Genomic DNA, 18540 nt, shown 5'->3' with positions numbered 1-18540 from the left:
ATCATTTCACATGCTGGAAAGGCAGACAAATTCAGTGACTATCAATTGGTTATGTTCTCATTAAGGCTGTAAAATTAATCGTGATTAATCGCACGAGTAAACAATAATAGAATACCATTTATTAAATATTTTGGATATTTTCTACATTTTCAAATACATTGATTTCAATTACAACACAGAATACAAAGTGTACAGTGCTCAATTTATATTTATTTTGATTACAAATATTTTCACTGTAAAAAACAAAAGAAATAGTATTTTTCAATTCACCTAATACAAGTACTGTAGTGCAATCTCTTTATCATGAAAGTTGAACTTACAAATGTAGAATTATGTACAAAAAATAACTGCATTCAAAAACAAAACAATCTAAAACATTAGAGCAAGGGTGGGCAAAATATGGCCCACGGGCCACATCCGGTCCACCAGCCGATTTAATCTGGCCTCGAGCTCCCTCTGGGGAGTGGGGTCTGGGGCTTGCCCTGCTCCCGTGCTCCAGCCAGGGAGTGGGGTCAGGAGCTGCTCCATGCGCACATGCCGCAGCTCTGCACACCTCCCGGAAGCAGCGTCACATCCCCCTACTGCTCCTACCCATAGGAGCAGCCAGGGGGTTCTGCACGCTGCCCCCGCCCCAAGTGTCGCCCCTGCAGCTCCCATTGGCCAGGAACTGCAGCCAATGGGAGCTGCATGGGCGGCACCTGCGGACGGGTCCATGTGCAGAGCTGCCTGGCTGCGGCTCCACCTAGGAGCCGGAGGGGAGACAAGTGTCTGCTTCTGGGAGCTGCTTGAGTTAAGTGCCGCCTGGAGCCTGCACCCCTGAGCTCCTCCCGTGCCCCGATCTCCTTCCCCAGCCCCCTCCCACACTCCGAACCCCTCGGTCCCAGTCTGGAGCACCCTCTTACAACCCAAACCTCTCATCCCCAGCCAGAGCCCTCACCCCCACCTGCACCCTAACCCCGATTTTGTGAGCATTCATGGCCCGCCATACAATTTCCAGACCCAGATGTGGCCCTCGGGCCAAAAAGTTTGCCCACCCCTGCTTTAGAGCCTTCACAGCCACTCAGTCCTACTTCAGCCAATCATTCAGACAAGTTTGGTTACAATGTGCAGGAGATAATGCTGCCCTCTTCTTGTTTACCATGTCACCTGAAAGTGAAAAAAGACATTCGCATGGCAGTGTTGTAGCTGGCGTCGCAAGATATTTACGTGCCAGATGTGCTAAAGATTCATATGTCCCTTCAAGCTTCAACCACCATTCCAGAGGACATGCACCTGTGCTGATGACGGGTTCTCGATAACAATCCAAAGCTGAGTGGACTGACGCATATTCATTTTCATCATCTGAGTCAGATGCCACCAGCAGAAGGTTGATTTTCTTTTTTGTTGGTTCAGGTACTGTAGTTCCCGCATTGGAGTGTTGCTCTTTTAAGATTTCTGAAAGCATGCTCCACACCTCGTCCCTCTCAGATTTTGGGCAACACTTTAGATTCTTAAACCTTGAGTCAAGTGCTGTAGCTATTTTTAGAAATCTCACATTGGTGCCTTCTTTGCGTTTTGTCAAATCTGCTGTGAAAGTGTTCTTAAAACGAACATCCGCTGGGTCATCATCCAAGAATGCTATAAAATGAAATATATGGCAGAATGCAGGTAGAACAGAGCAGGAGACATACAAGTTCCCCCCAAGGAGTTCAGTCACAAATTTAATGAATGCTTTTTCTTTTTTTTTAAAATGAGCATCATCAGCATGGAAGCGCATCCTCTGGAATGGTGGCTGAAGCATGAAGGGACACATGAACATTTAGCATATGTGGCAAGTAAATACTTTGCAATGCCTGCTATAAAAGGCGAATGTCTGTTCTCGCTTTTAGGTGACATTATAAATAAGAAGCAGGCAGCATTATCTTCCATAAATGTAAGCAAACTTGTTTGTCTTAGTGATTGGCTGAACAAGAATTAGGACTGAGTGGACTTGTTGGCTCCAAAGTTTTGCATTGTTTTGTTTTTGAGTGCAGTTATGTAAAAAAAAAAAAAAAATCTACATTTGTAAGTTACACTTTCACAATAAAGAGATTGTGCTACAGTACTTGCATGAGGTGAATTGAAAAATAGTATTTTATTTTACAGTGCAAATATTTGTAATAAAAAATAATATAAAGTGAGCACTGTACACTTTGTATTCTGTGTTGTAATAGAAATCAATATATTTGAAAATGTAGAAAAACATCCAAAAATATTTAATAAATTTCAATTGGTATTCTATTGTTTAACAGTGCGATTAATATTTTTATCGTGATTAACTTTTTGCGCTAATCACATGAGTTAAGTGCAATTAATCGACAGCCCTAGTTCCCATCAATCCTGATAGTAAAGCTGGCAATTTTTCAGGGAGAAAATGGCCCAGTCATAGAGCATTCTTGAAGAGTTTGAATTTGAATTTTTTAAAATGAAATGGCATAGTAGGCTGCCAAAAGGATTGAATGTGGGGGTGGGAGAATCTTTGAGTATTTTGATGAATTGGTAGGGGCACAAGGTACATATTTTCCCCAGGAAAATAGGGAAATCAAATGACTTCTCATACAGCAACTGGAAGAAAGTAGCTTTTAGTAGGGGTTAATATTGTGTTTGGACATAATATAATATTCACTGTGAAACAAATTTTCCTTGTACATGCCTGCACTAAGAAGATTTTGTCATTAGTCTGTGGGTTTCCTCCTAGGGAGTACAGTAATAAAAGGGAATTATCTGATTTTGGCTTGAGATGATGTCCCACAATCTAAACAGAATTTTGTTCTCTGACTCAACGGTTCAGTTCAGAATTCTGTCTAAATGTGTCAGATTTTTAAATATTGACTAGACTGTTTTATTGCCCTAGTTTTCTGATAAGCAAATTTAAAAAACAAGTAAAGTGAAAGCTTTACTATCACCTTAAAGCACACTGCTGTATATCAATAGGGTGTGTTCTTGCCTCTGAGCCCAGAAAAAATTGAGGCCACACAGTTCACTTAGATTTGAAAACAACTTTACAATCTTTACTGAGGTACTTTTGTTTTCAGTGTCTGAAAGTGCAGTTTTTCAGTATCAAAGTGTTCTCACACACGAGGCCCTTTGAGCAGTCCATCAGAGACTGAATTCGTAGCCTTCAGAGTAAGATGCAAGGCTTTTAAAACAAAACAAAAACCCCTCAGAAAGTTAATTGTTCTATTAACTGATTGTAATCGAGGCAATAGAGTGGGTACTATTTTTACTGAAATCTCAAAAAAAGGAAATTCAAAGAAAAATATCCCTTCTAGAAGGAAAAATGTAATCTGATCAGGAGAGAGATTTTTGGAGTTACTGTAGAAATACTCTTGTAGTTTTCAAAATAATGCATTCCTTAATAAATACAGTGAAACTCCATCCAAGGAAGATGAATTATTGTTATTAAGAAGAGCTACTCCATTTTAGGATTTAGAGTTCCATGTAGTCTGGATGTTTTTGTATATTTTTATTGTTAGGATTTGTCCCTACAGTGGTCACTAGGCACCCTACAGGAATTAAAAAGAAAACGATTACACACAATAAGTAATCCTGTCATTAATGACTGGCACACCTGTTGAACTCTGGACACTTTCAAGGAGAGTTGCAAATTGTATTTATTTACTTTATCATTTTCTTGATGCAGAGACTGGCTCAGAGTAACAGGCAGTGGATTCTGAGAGACATACCAACCCCTACAGGTGGGGGGGGGATGGAATGAGCAGGGCGGGACTTTGGGGAAGGGCGGGGTAGATCCTGGGTTGCCCTTAAATTCAAAAAATGATCTTGGGTGTAAAAAGGTTGGAGACCACTGCATTACAGCCTCATCTCAGAACTAGCACACTCATGAAGAATTGAGTCCATCCTTTATATAGTTCAGGGATCTTTGATCTGGAGTTTCCAGAAGCTGGTAATTAATAGAGAATGGGTTTTTCTCAAGGCCAGCTTTAAAACGATAGACTCTGAGATGGATCATTTGTGTTCTCCTTATCCCAAGTATTTCCTAGTAAATCCACTTCATATGTATTGTATTTTTGGTGCTTTGAAGTTCCTAATCCTTCCCAGAGATTGCATTAGTCAGTCTCCCAGAGGAGTTGCATACAATTCCACAATAACACAAACACAAGAAGGAACTACTAATGAGTGTTAGTTACATCAAAGAGTCAAATGCACATTTTAGATAGGGTTCTGAAAAGAATAAAGCAGGAAAGGTGCAGCCATTAATAAAGACAAAAGTTATATTCTAATCTCAGGTTTCAGAGTAACAGCCGTGTTAGTCTGTATTCGCAAAAAGAAAAGGAGTACTTGTGGCACCTTAGAGACTAACCAATTTATCTGAGCATAAGCTTTCGTGAGCTATAGCTCACTTCATCGGATGCATACTGTGGAAAGTACAGAAGATCTTTTTATACACACAAACCATGAAAAAATGGGTGTTTACCACTACAAAAGGTTTTCTCTCCCCCCACCCCACTCTCCTGCTGGTAATAGCTTATCTAAAGTGATCACTCTCCTTACAATGTGTATGATAATCAAGGTGGGCCATTTCCAGCACAAATCCCGGGTTTAACAAGAACGTCTGGGGGGCGGGGTACGAAAAAACAAGGGGAAATAGCTTACCTTGCATAATGACTTAGCCACTCCCCACCCCGGACGTTCTTGTTAAACCCGGGATTTGTGCTGGAAATGGCCCACCTTGGTTATCATACACATTGTAAGGAGAGTGATCACTTTAGATGAGCTATTACCAGCAGGAGAGTGGGGTGGGGGGAGAGAAAACCTTTTGTAGTGGTAAACACCCATTTTTTCATGGTTTGTGTGTATAAAAAGATCTTCTGTACTTTCCACAGTATGCATCCGATGAAGTGAGCTGTAGCTCACGAAAGCTTATGCTCAGATAAATTGGTTAGTCTCTAAGGTGCCACAAGTACTCCTTTTCTTATATTCTAATCTGTTATACTTGTGTAAATCCTGAGTAACTGAATTGACCTTAATGAAATTATTCCAGATTTATATCAGTGTACGGGGAGCAGAATCTGACCTACTCAGTGTAGTAAAAAGTATAAGCCAATCTTTGCAATATGCTTTCAGCTTTTTCTAGACCTCCTCAAAAGAGCTTCCGTATGCTAGCTGAGATGGTTCTTCTGAGACCATCTTCAAGTCAGTATTACTTTTGTTCCTGTAAAAATAACAGTTCTAAAGTATATTGGGCCCTAAACACTAACAGTAGTTTAGAGCCTAGTATCATTGTATAAATACCGATTTAAACACTGGACATTTAACGCTATGGGCATGTCTACATATTGGGGTAATGAGTTTCACAAGGATGTGTTGTCTAAAGCACACTAATGTGTTGCACTTGAATTAGTCTGTGTAGACACAGCTGATGCATACTAACTACATGTTAATGCTATAAACTATCTTAGAGCACACTAAGGAATCTTTTGTGTGCACCAGCTGGGTCTACAGGACAAATTAATGTGCAACACGTTCTTCTTCAGCTATCCCTCGATGCAAGGATGATGTCTGCCATGGAGGTTCATTGGCAGGTTTTTAAGTGGCTGAGGAGCCCAATATATGCCCTGCAGATTTTCCCACAGAAGTGACAGGTGGGACAGCTCCTTTGTAGCTTCTCTGTCCCATGAGTACATCTGTTCTCTTCAAAGTGAGCTGTGGCTTGGTGTATGGCGTGGCACCACTGTACATAGTGGCCAGTCCAGCAGAGTTGGTGTTTCATGACCTGTGCCTCTATACTGCTCATGTTGGCTGCAGAGAGAACGCTGATGTTAGTGCGTCGGTCTTCCCTGCTGATCCTGAGAATCCTCCTGAGGCAGCGCTGCTGGAACCACTCCAGCCACTTGAGATGTCATCTGTAGGTTACCCAGGTCTCTCACCCATAGAGAAGAGTGAGGATAACCACTGCCTTGTAAGCCAGGATCTTTGTGCCTGTTTGCAGATCTCTGTTGTTGAAGACTCAGCTAAGTAGTCTTCCAAAGGATGTGCTGGCGCAGTGGATCCTGTATTCAATTTCTGTGTCAATGCTGGCTGTTTGGGAGAAGTGGCTGCCAAGGTATGGAAAATGGTCCTGCTGATGATAATTAGTGGAGTACAAAGAGTAGTTTGTGCAGGTGAGGGCTGGTAGAGTACCTTGGTTTTCCCGATGTTGAGAGAGAGACCCAGGCTGTGATAGGCATCTGCAAAAAGATTTAGGTCACCCTGTGTGTGTGTGTGTGTGTGTGTGACAGAGAGAATGACGCAGTCATCTGCATACTGAAGGTCAGTGATTCCAATTCTCGTGATCTTAGATTTTTGTTTGGAAATGTCGGAGATTGAGGAGTTGACGGTCTATATGATGCTCAATCCCAATTCCATCAGAAAGGCACTCATGGATGAGAATCGGGATCACAGCAAGGTAAATGGAGAAGAGTGTGTTAGGATATAGATATTCAGGCCTGTCTGTAAAAGCCTACACTCTAAGAATTTAGGTATATTCTTATCACTTGGCTAGTTAGAGGTATAAAAGAAAGAATCAAAATCACTGTCTGCCAGCGTAAGGTCCTTCTCTTACTGTGACGGTCTGAGGCCCTGTGCTTAGGCTAAGATCTTTAGCTAAGCAACAGAGGCAGCCATAAGCTGGGAAGCGACCGGTCACCTCCTCACATTCCAAACTAGTCACATTGAAATAAGGTGCTATTGGGCTGTTAGGAATACAATCCTGTCCTGATAGTGCCTGTCGCCTCCAGAGAAAGGGAAGTGCCTAGAAAATGTAAAAGGAAACTTAGTTTGATAGCATCTTGTCTGGCAAGAACTCACTTATCAATAGCTGGGATGTGAAATCCTCACTTCTGTATTGTTTTGTCATTATAGTTCCCACTTTGCTATTGTTTGTCTGTATAATCTCTGTCTGGTTCTGTGATTGTTTCGGTCTGCTGTATAATTAATTTTGCTGGGTGTAAACTAATTAAGGTGGTGGGATATAATTGGTTACATAATCATGTTACAATATGTTAGGATTGGTTAGTTAAATTTCAGGAAAATGATTGGTTAAGATATAGCTAAGCAGAACTCAAGTTTTACTATATAGTCTGCAGTCAATCAGGAAGTGGGTGGAGGTGTGGGGGAAATGGGAACAGGGAATGGGGGTGAGGGTGGGGAAATGGGAACAGGGAATGGGGGTGGGGAAATGGGAACAGGGACACAGGTAAGCCTCTGTGGTGTCAGAGCTGGGAAGGGGGACACTAAGGAAGGAAACTGGAATCATGCTTGCTGGAAGTTCACCCCAATAAACATCGAATTGTTTGCACCTTTGGACTTCGAGTATTGTTGCTTTCTGCTCATGCAAGAAGGACCAGGGAAGTAAGTGGGTGAAGGAATAAGCCCCCTAACAGAGTGTTGGAGCAATGACAGCCCTGCTTGACACCAGTGCGAATGATGAATGGTTCGGTCTCTGAGCCGTTGCACAGAATAATGGCAGTCAACTCATCATTGAGTAGTCTGATGATGGAAATGTATTTCTGTGTGCAGGCAAACATATACAACACCTTTCATAGGGCATCACTATTGATAGAGTCAGAGGCCTTGGTTAGCTTGATGAATGCCATGAACAGTTCCTGGTGTTGCTCTCTGTACTTCTCCTGAATCTGTTGTGCCCACGAAGATCATATCAGTTGTGCATCAGGATGGCCTGAAGCCACACTGGCTTAAGACACTCAGAGCAGCATAGTCCGGAGCTTTCGTACTCCTAGTGGGATCCCCCTTGGCAGGAAGGTCTCAGGCCAGGCTCCTGGCTAATCGTCCAAACTTCACAAGACCCCCAACGGTGGATCAGGCACATATAGAAGACCTTTTAATACTCTGCAGCTAAAAGGCAGATGAGGGCTGCAGCAGGAGGGAGGCCCCTGGTTGTCTTGGATCTCCTTGCCACTGGGCCAGGGTTTTCCTCCTGCCAAGTCTCGTGTGGTCACACACCGTCTGTGCACCGGTTTCCCGGTTAAAAGATTTCATGTGCAGGCCTCTGCCAAAGGCCTCTCACCCACACAAAGCCCTGACGACAGGAGCAGTGATCTCTGGGAGTCTTTAATCACAAATCTGTACGCAGGCGGCAGCCGTGTGACGGTCATCTTGTGCTTGGATGAGACAGAAGTGCCTTTCGGTAGCAGTAGCTATGAATGAGCGGACCTTTTTTAAGATCCCTTCTGCTCACCCCAAATGGGAAGGGGGATAGAAAAGGTACCCCAAACATAGGCTAACACTCTTCCAACTGGATGGCCGCATCCAGTGGGATCACTCAACGCCGTAGCCAAAACAAAAGATATAAGACAATGAATTTAGCCACCTAGAATGTCTGCACCCTTATGGACTCTCAGCACATTGAATGCCCAGAAAGAAGAACTGCCATATTTGCCAGAGAATTGGCAAGACTCAACATTGACATTGCCGCTCTTAGTGAGACAATGCCTGAAGGCCAACTAAAAGAGAATGGAGGTGGCTACACGTTCTTTTGGAAAGGAAAGCCACCTGAAGAGAGATGCATTCACGGGATTGGCTTTGCCATCAAAAATGAGATTGCCATTCAGCTTTTGGAGATTCCCATGGGGATCAACGAGCATCTCATGACTCTTTGGCTCAAGCTCAGCAATAACCAATATGCCACGATCATCAGTGCATACACCCCAACATTTGATGAGGAAGATGACAAGGAGCAGGTTTATAGCACTCTTGATATGGTCCTCACAGCCACATGTAAGGCAGACAAACTCATCCTCATGGGAGATTTCAATGCCAGAGTTGGACAGGACTCCCAACTCTGGAGCAACACAATACGCAAAGGAGTAGGAAATGTAAACCCCAATGGTATTCTCTTCCTCACCAAATCTGTGGAGCATGATCTGTTCATCACAAATACCATCTTTAGGCAGAGTAACAAATTTAAGACCACCTGGAAATATCCTTGGTCCAAACACTGGCATCTCCTTGACTAGGTTATAGTCAGAGCTCAAGATTACGCTGATGTCTATATAACACGAGCCACGAGAGGTACAGATCACTGTTGAACAAACCATCGATTAGTAAGGTTAGTCATGTACCTGCAGCTCGCTCCACCACACCACAAACACCCAAAGACTAAGTGAAAGCAGTACAATGTGAAAGCACTTCAGGACCAAGCCAGCTGCGAAATGTTCCAGCAACACCTGTCTGAGAAACTCTCTAACTTGCCTGATGATGTCACTGACGTTCAAAAGCACTGGGATCAACTTAAAAACACCATTCACAGTGCATGTGCTGAAACTATAAGATATTCCACCCATTTGCACCAAGACTGGTTTGGCGAAAACAACAAGGAAATCCTAGCATTAATTCAATAGAAAAGAACTGCATTCTGTGACTGGCAAAATGATTCCTCTAACCAATGATTCCTCTAACCTGCTCAAAGTCAAAGGAGGCTAAGTGACATCCAAACTGAGTGGTGGCAAAAGAAGGCCGCTGAGATTCAGGGTTTCGTAGACTAGGATGACATGAGAAGCTGTATATGGGCCAAACACTCAACCCCTTTACGTTCCCAGAACGGCTCCATCCTTCTCAAGGATAATGCGGCCATTAAACAATGCTTTGAGAGCCTACTAAACAGCGAATCCACGATCTCTGAAGACACCATAGAGTCTATTCCACAACACTCGACAATGGAACACCTTGCTGATCCCCCATCTTCTGAGGAAGTCAGCATGCCATCACCCAGACAAAAAAATCACAAGGCACCAGGCCCAGATGGCATCCCAGCTGAGGTTTTTAAAGTTGGTGGAACAAGGCTCCAGCATAAACTTTGCCAACTCCTTGACAAAATCTGGACCTGTGAAGAAATTCCACCTGACTTTAAGAACGCCAACATTGTTTCAATATTCAAGAAAGGGTACAAATCTTTGTGCAGGAACTACAGAGGTATTGCCCTCCTCTCCATCACTGGGAAGATCCTTGCCCAGATCCTACTAAATCGCCTTCTTCCCCGGCCGAGGAACTCCTCCCTGAATCACAACACGTTATTGTGCATTAGAAATCATACCCTTGTAGAACTCATTACAGTGCAGACAAGCCATATGTAAATGTAATACCTTGTCCACTGTGAACATCACAGATAAGTCTGAGACAAGGTATTGTATACTGGGCAGAATTCTAAAACTTAATGCATCGGGGAATACTGGAGCTCAGACTGATTACCATTAGGACATAAATATCTGTGTCTGGACATAAATCAGAAGAGATGAGTCTGAAGGAGGAGATTAAAGGAGGAATGATGGTCTTTACATTGAACATATCCCTTTGGATTATTCCATCTAGTTTAATCAACTCATCCAGTGCAAAGTGATTCCTAGTAGAAGCCAACTATACCTTGTCTAATCACATATCAGTGGGAAAGAATCAAGCACACTGAAATGCAAACATATATTGCTTTCTGTATGTTGGTCCAATAAAAGATATTACCTCACCCACCTTGTCTCTTCTGTATGTTAGAGCAGACTGAGGACGAGAGAGAGATTACAATCATCCTATCCTTGAGGGGTGTTTTGTTGCGTGTATATTATGAAAGCAAAGTATGAGTACATCTTTGAAGTGTAATCTAGTTGTAGAGCACCCTGCTACATAATAGCTAAGCATTTGCTATGTTTGATTTCCATAATTCTATACCAGCTCATTTCTGATAAGTTTGCGGTTAAAGCTTTTGTCTTGTGCTTGTAGGAAAGAAAATGTGATTGATAAAGCTTCTGAAGCACATAATGCAGGCCAATTCCCAATGTCTGTATAGAGTTGCACCTTAATCTAGGGAAAACCCTAGATTATTGCTGTTAAGCTCCTCCTTTTTATGGCCCCTGCTGCCTGAAAGCAAGTTTCTCTAATAAACCACTGAGTACATACTGAGGAGTGCTTTTCAGTGAGCTGCAAGAGGACTCTGCTGCAACAGGAGATGCCAGTTTAGTAATCCTCTGCTACAAAGCATCTTTTTTCACATCTACTTTGTATATGTGAATGGAGACAGCAATATGGCACTCGATTACAAGGACACTAATCAAAATGAAGAGTTGCTTACAGCATTCGCTATGCAAGGTGAGTGTGTGAGAGAGAGTGGAAAGTATGTGATCATGGTCCTAAACTGTCTGGAAATATTGAGAATGTGGAGCAAAGCACCAAAGCCATTCTCTCTCCATAAATTATCAGTTACCAGGGTAATCTATATTTGTGGGCAGGATGAAAATCCCAAAATGGACTGGATATAGCAACCATGTACTGAATGTAAACCTTCACTAAGAAGGGTGAGTACTGATTAGGACACTGACCAGATCTGATTAAAATGAAGTATAGTAGGAACATCTACCAAAACAGAGCTGCTTATGCTCTTTCACCTGCAATGGCTGAAGCTTGTGTGTGGGTGGGCACATGAATCATCGAGACTAGTGAGCAAAATGAGGCTTTGGAGCAGGGGTCGTCAGTTATTTTTTGGCAAGGTCCAAATTTCTTGGTCAAGATATAGTCAAGGTCCAGACTCCAGAGAAAATAATAATAATAAGTAAATAAAAAGATTTTTGTGGTCCGTTCAAAAGCATCTGGCGGTCTGGATTTGGCCCGCAGTCTGCCTATTTACTTACCCCTGCTTTGGAGTCTCTTCTCCTTTCGGTAAATACGAGCAACTCTTGTTAAAGTGGTAGAGCAAATCCCACCTGTTTGAATGCATATCTTGCTAAGAAGATGGTGAATATTTGTCATTTGATAAGGAAGCTTTTCTGATTCTGTCTTGCTCAGAAACACAATTTGTAATTTACATAGCAATAAGTTCAGAGTTCCCAAAAAACCAATACAAAACAGAATAAAAGTACTGACTGCAGCAAATTATTAATAATTTCTGTCAGGAAGTGAATAATTAGCTAATATTTTTGTCAAAGGTACTTTAAAGGCTTTTAAACAAGAGAGGTTAAATGAGAGCTCTGCTTTTCTCTGAACTTGCCTTTGAAAATATGCCTGGTATGATGTGTCCTAAGCAGGTATAGTGTGTCAGGGAAAAGAAAAATGTCTTTGGGCTGCAAATTGTCTTTTCCCTGTTTTCCTGTTGGGGGTTGTTTTTTGTGGGGGGTCCCTTGTACAGGGATGTGCTACAGACATTATTGTATCTTAATGATTCCTAGTGATTTGTCGTGTGTAATGTACATGGTGGGTTGCAGACTAGATGTTTTTTTTGTGTGTACATACATCGGAGGCATAGGAGCACTTGTGTATTTCATATGATCATAGGATCATTGGAAACAAAGCTTATGCTCTAATAAATTGGTTAGTCTCTAAGGTGCCACAAGTCCTCCTTTTCTTTTTGCGAATACAGACTAACACGGCTGCTACTCTGAAAAATGATATATGCATTGTTCAATCCATAAGTATGTATTGTGACAAAGTTCCTGCTCTACCTTGGTGGGTCTTGCACTTACTGGCGGACTTGCTCGCCTTGGAGCTTCACGGCAGCCCTTAGCTTGGCCGTTTTTCTGAAGACACAGTCCTGGTTGACTCCTCCTGTGTCTGACTAGGAGTTGGGAGGATTTGGGAAGAACCCGGACCCGCCCTCTACTCAGGGTTCCAGCCCAGGGCCCTGTGGAATGCAGCTGTCTAGAGTGCCTCCTGGAACAGCTATGCGACAGCTACAACTCCCTGGGCTGCTTCCCCATGGCCTCCTCCCAACACCTTCTTTATCCTCACCATAGGAGCTTCCTCCTGGTGTCTGATAATGCTTGTACACCTCAGTCCTCCAACAGTCCGCGTTCTCACTCTCAGCTCCTAGTGCCTCTTGCTCCCAACTCCTCACACGTGCACCAAAAACTGAAGTGAGCTCCTTTTTAACCCAGGTGCCCTGATTAGCCTGCCTTAATTGATTCTAGCAGCTTCTTGATTGGCTGCAGGTGTTCTAATCAACCTGTCTTAATTGTTTCCAGAAGGTTCCTGATTGTTCTGGAACCTTCCCTGTTACCTGACCCAGGGAAAAGGGACCTACTTCACCTGGGGCTAATATATCTGCCTTCTATTACTCTCCTGTAGCCATCTGGCCCAACCCTGTCACAGTATGTAAATAACTCTGTACATAAATAAAGAAATGTATAACTTCGAAAACATAACTCATGCTAGCTGACATGCTTGTGGAAGCCTAGTTATATTTGAACTAGAAGTCGTGGAGGTATAAGGAGACAAGCAAGGAGGAATAAAGCACATAATAAGATCACAGGAAGATACATACGCTATATATCCAGTATTGAGAGAACTAAGACTAGAATGAACACACACACACAAGCATATACATGTAATAGAAACTGAAAGAGCAGTAGGGGCCGGGGGTAAATGCCTGCTGAGCTACTTGGGTGAAAAATGTTTGATTTACGGGGTTGGTTTGTTTCACTTTTTAGGAAAGCGTTTTAGAAAACAATTCAGTGCAACTTTGTTCTTCTCTTTGCTATTCTTTCCTTTTCTCCTCTCTTTTGCAACTCACTGCATAATTACTCCATCCAGACTGAATACCAGATCTGCTTTACTCCAACCCTGTGTCACAATTAAGTATGAGGCCCAGAATGGACATAGTCTATATTCTATATGTGTATATTTTGATTTATTAAAAAAATATTAGTTTAAAGCCCCTTACATAATCAAATCAAGCAATGGCCAACTTCCTTGAGGAAAGGGGATATGACTGCTAATAGAAAAAAAAAATACCATTTGCAAGGAGTAGTTTCAGCACAGGTTCACAGAAACATATGTCTGATGGAAAAGTTTCATGGCTCTATTAAACTTTTATTGCTACTTTAATTGTTTTGTGACTTCATGACTTTGGATCATGAAAGCTATAAATGGAAAAGCTCTGGTGAGTTGAAGCCACCACCTATACCCAACCCCTCCAAGTGCAGAGCATAGTTCCCCTGTTGGTGGTTGTATCACATAAGCTGATACTTTAAAAACATAATTCATTACTGTTTGTAAAGAATTGTAGGATCCTTTGGAAGGTTTTTAGAAGTGTGAAGTTATGATTTTATATATAAAATGCATGCATTAACAATAGTAACTGAAAAACAAATTCACACTCATCTGTTTTCTTAAATTCTAATTCTTTTGCTCTCTTCCTCTCTCTTGCCCTTTTTTCTGTCTTTCATTTTCTGCTATCCTAGCTCTTGGTGAACTTCCCCCCTCCTCTTTGGCTGGATCTCAGAAATTTGCACAAGGTAATTCAGGTTTCTTTTCCATTTTCATATTTTTCTTGTAAGGACAGGAGATAGCAGATGCTGGTACTTCATGTTTTTGATGTTCTGTTTTGATCCTCGTTATCATTGATTCCTCCTTAGTCTTTAGAAGTTCTTCCTGACTCAGCCCTGTGCTTAAAGTATTTTGAAAGTGCAGTTTCACTTCTCAGTAATACTTATTATTTGTAATAGTTTTCAACAACATCTAAAAGCTCATTAAGACATTAGCTTTCCAAAGAAGAAATGGTTACCGTTCCAATGAGTTTGCACTAGTAGACAATCTGGAGGTGCAAATGATGCGTGTTTTCCTCTTATCCCATGTAACCTTAGGGCTTGATCCTGTAAACACATGCATTATGGGACTTGCATGAATTAGTCCCAGCAATCTTCGTGCCCTAAGGCTTGTCTGTCTTCCTGCTTGTAACTACCACACAGTCACCTTGATTTCTTTGTGTTTCAAGGGTAAAGCCCACAGACATTCTCAGCCATATGGGGTGTGCAAGACTGCCCCCTCCCACAATCAACTGCAGTACAAACCAGATAATTCAATAATTTGGTTTCATCCAGAAAATTGACTTTCCCCCACTTACCTCAGTAAGGACCAAATTCTGAGAGGTTCTGGCAGAACTCCCTCAACTCCAGCTGACTTAACTGGGAATTGCAGCTCCCTGGATCAAGCTTCATATGTGTTGCCTCAAATGGGTTTTCTCAAACTTTCCAGTGCTTCCTAAGCTAAATATTCTTAGCCTGCTTGTTAATCCTCTCAAAGATCCCTGTGTTACATACTGGTTAGGTAATCTATGCAAGTTTTAGATCTACCCCCACTTGTATTCTTCTTGTATATAAACTACTGCAGTGAATGTTTCTGGGTTTGGTTTTCAGTTCTCGGCACAGACAGAGTGGAGCAGATGACGAAAACCTACAATGACATTGACATGGTCACACATCTGTTAGCTGAGGTACAGTTATCTCCACTTACTGTTGTATTAATTTGTAGTGAACTAACTGTACATTTGGATACAAGCTTTCCTTCACCCACCTGTCTGCATTGTTTCTCCAATGAGCATCCGTTGTCACTTAGAGGGAGAAAAGGAAATGCCTCTTGCCTTTCAGCTGTTAGACACAATAGCACAGGACACGTCAAACAGCGGGGCATGGGGCATGAGAGCGCCCAGTGAACTGCACCAGCTGAGAAACAAAATAACTTAGCAAAATCGTGCAAATCTAGTGGGAGCCGATGACGAGGAGGAGGAAGGTAGCAACTTGCTCCTTCCCTTCTCTTCTTTCTGCTACCTCTACTCTGTCCCCTTCATACCTCTCCCATTCCCACAAGTATGCTCTACTCTAAGGGAAGCTGTGCTTCAAAGACTGTGGAGCTGGTGCTTACAGCTCTTTAAAATGATGCCTCAATAGTGACTGACTGTAAAGTCCCCACATCAAACTACCCAGGACCACAATAAAAAATTCCAGCACCCAAAATTAATTTTTTTTTTTACTGTGCCCCAGTTCTCTGATGTTGCAAAGGATTGTGGGAATAGATGAGTCATGTCAAGAAACCAGAGTGTATTCTAGATCCCAAATGGTTAAAGTTTGAGAAACACTGTACTGGCATGTATTGCTGCAGTAGTTCACTGTCAGTGCAGTTTGAAAAGAGTTGGGGGCACACCCTATATTATTTGGCCTTTGTGAATGAGGCAGAAGCATATTAAATTAATTAGGCTGAATTTAAATTTAGGTTGAATTTAAATATAGCCTGATCAAAAATAAAGATTTTTTTCCTGGCATTTGTGAGCAGCGGGATCGGGACCTGGAGCTAGCAGCTCGGATTGGACAAGCCCTTCTGAAGCGGAACCATGCCCTGACAGAACAAAATGAAGTGCTAGAAGAACAACTAGGACAAGCCTTTGACCAAGTGAGTGATTTTTAAAACAGAGAGATGAGGGATATGTAGGGTAAAGGGTTTTTGTCTTTGTTTTTGTTTTTTTACTGTGTAGAGGCAGGTATTTGCATTTACTCTACAGCCATAGGGGGATCCTTAAAAAAACAAACAAAAAACGTATTTACCTAAACTGAAGTATTCCAGTCAAGTGCATCATTCCAATATCCAACTATGAAAATTCAGTACAGTGGTCATTAAGGGGAATGTGATATGTTGGTTTTGTAAATATAATACATCACACTTAGAATAGTTTTCAAGGAAGTTGAGCTGATCATAATGGTCCCCTCTGACCTTATTATTTCTGAATCGAAGAAACTCAGTGTATGTTTATAAACAATGAGTTCAGTTTCCTACACCCTTGTGAAGTAGGAGGTATTATTCCCATTTTACAGATGACGAAACAGTCAAAGAGATGAAGTGACTTGCTCAGGATCGCAGAAGAAGTCTGTAGCATGAGACCTGGAATCTCTTCCAGATTCTGCCTCCATCTTATGCTTTAAACACAAGCACATCTTTCTTTCCTTGTTTATTCAGTCTCATGTTACCTTTTTTTTCCACTGTTGCTCAAATCCGTCTCACTTGCTGCCATCTCAACAGAGGAACTAATGAAGGATGAAATTGTTACCAAAGTATGACACTTACCAGGGATACCCAGGGCTGTGAGGCACCTTGCTGCCACCAGCCCTTAGTGTGAAGAGGCCTTGTTTGTGCCTCCCTGCGGCCAGCTCCCCAACTCCACTGGCCATCGGCAGCACCGGCACTTGCATCTAGGCCTGGCAGGCCCCCGTGCTGCTCTACAGTTCATCGTTTGATAGTATATGTCAAAATATACAAGGCAAATAGCCTTAAATCAAACCCTAATAAGTTCTGAAGCAGCATTTTCTTTCTTTGCCTGTCTGTACCTTTTGATCATCATCAATGGGAAATATTTTTCTGGGTTCATCTGGGTGCGCTGAAATCATCAGTCAACGCTTAAGTTACAAATAAAAATTGATCCCGCCAAGCCCACTTATAAAACAAAATAGTTACTCACATTCTAGAGCCTCGACTTAATTAACAAGATACTCCCATATCTTGTGGAATATTGCTCACCCAGAATCCTTGCAGCATTTACAGACAGGCTGACTGTGACCATCCTTTCATAAGACAAAGACGCTGTTAGCTTGCATCCTTGGTGATGGATTCTGTGTGTTTCTTCATACCCGCAGATTCAACCCTAACAATTTCCTGTCTTTAGTCATAAACAGGACACCCCTTGCTGTTTTGTTTTCTCCTGTGAATTTCCTCTCAAAGATTTTGCAATCTTTTCTCCTGCCTGTGGCTCAGTATAAAAATAGACCTGCATTGTGAGGCATATGTGACCAGACAGGTAGATAAGTGTCTGTAAGCTCCAACCTGAAAGGAACATGTCCAAACTGTGTCACCTCCTGGTAACCTGCCTTAACTCTGAAACCTTAAGAACATAATTTTCAGTATAGATACATAACTCCTTAAATATTATCTATTCATATATGTATTTTAATGATTATGATGACCGATGGACTACTGGGTCTCCGTAGAGATCTCACTTGCCATCTTTTGGTGAGCTATTATGCATATACCTCACCCATGGGATCTCTGTAAAATCCTGTGCACCCCCTGTGTCCACTGATAGTTGGCACTAAGAGGTTGTTGGGTCATGCAAAGGATTATAAACTGTATCAAAAACATTTTCCCCTTGTTGATGTGACCAGTGCATCCCAGGGTGAGATTTTTCAGTGAAATGGGCACAACTGCAAGCACAGATCAGCATACAGATACCAAATATGTGCTCACAACTGACCATATGTATGTTCAAAGACTTAGTTTGTGTATTCACATCAGGTATTTGTACCCAAACTTGGAAGTGCGAGGTTGCACACACCTAACTTCAAAGATATGACCGAGGGGCGGTGGAACAGGGGAGGCCGGGGGGCCAAAGGGCCATGGCCCTCCCACTTTTTTTGAAAGTGGACGGGCCTGGTCTCCTATCTCTCCTCTTCACCCTGAGGCCCCACAGGCCAGGCCAGAAGCTGGAACCCATCTCGGGCTCCCCAGCAAGGCTCCAGCTTCTGGCTTTCATCATATTGGAGTTCATTATAGTTATGTTCCCCTGGCTTTTCGTACATAAATTCTTAGTTCCAGTCTCTTATGACATCATAATTTCACTACCTCTATAGCAGCATAGTCTTCAAAGCTAGACAAAACCTGAATTTCTAGCATAAAAATAAATAAAAATCTTGTCATAATATTTGGGGTTGTTTTTTACCTCAGTTTAAACTGGACCAAGTTTTGTACCAAGAATTCAGAAGCTAC

The 18540-nt window shown here is 42.1% G+C and overlaps 1 protein-coding gene across 5 annotated transcripts in view; it reads left to right on the top strand.

The window, feature by feature from the left end:
* Positions 1 to 18540, top strand: part of TRAK2 (trafficking kinesin protein 2) — a 72856-nt gene that overhangs the window by 32875 nt on the left and 21441 nt on the right. For 4 of the 5 annotated variants that reach the window (XM_084643669.1, XM_084643673.1, XM_084643672.1 and 1 more), the window contains 3 exons: positions 14196 to 14249; positions 15150 to 15226; positions 16063 to 16179. In XM_084643669.1, the coding sequence (XP_084499795.1) occupies positions 14196 to 14249; positions 15150 to 15226; positions 16063 to 16179 (248 nt within the window). The remainder of the gene's footprint in view (positions 1 to 14195; positions 14250 to 15149; positions 15227 to 16062; positions 16180 to 18540) is intronic. The other variant, XM_084643671.1, reaches the window with a different exon arrangement.

The sequence above is a fragment of the Lepidochelys olivacea genome (genome assembly GCF_965140295.1).
Source record: "Lepidochelys olivacea isolate rLepOli2 genome assembly, chromosome: 11".
Classification (NCBI taxonomy): domain Eukaryota; kingdom Metazoa; phylum Chordata; order Testudines; family Cheloniidae; genus Lepidochelys; species Lepidochelys olivacea.
The sequence above is the reverse complement of the archived record's forward strand: the minus strand, read 5'-3'. Positions and strand labels throughout refer to the sequence as shown.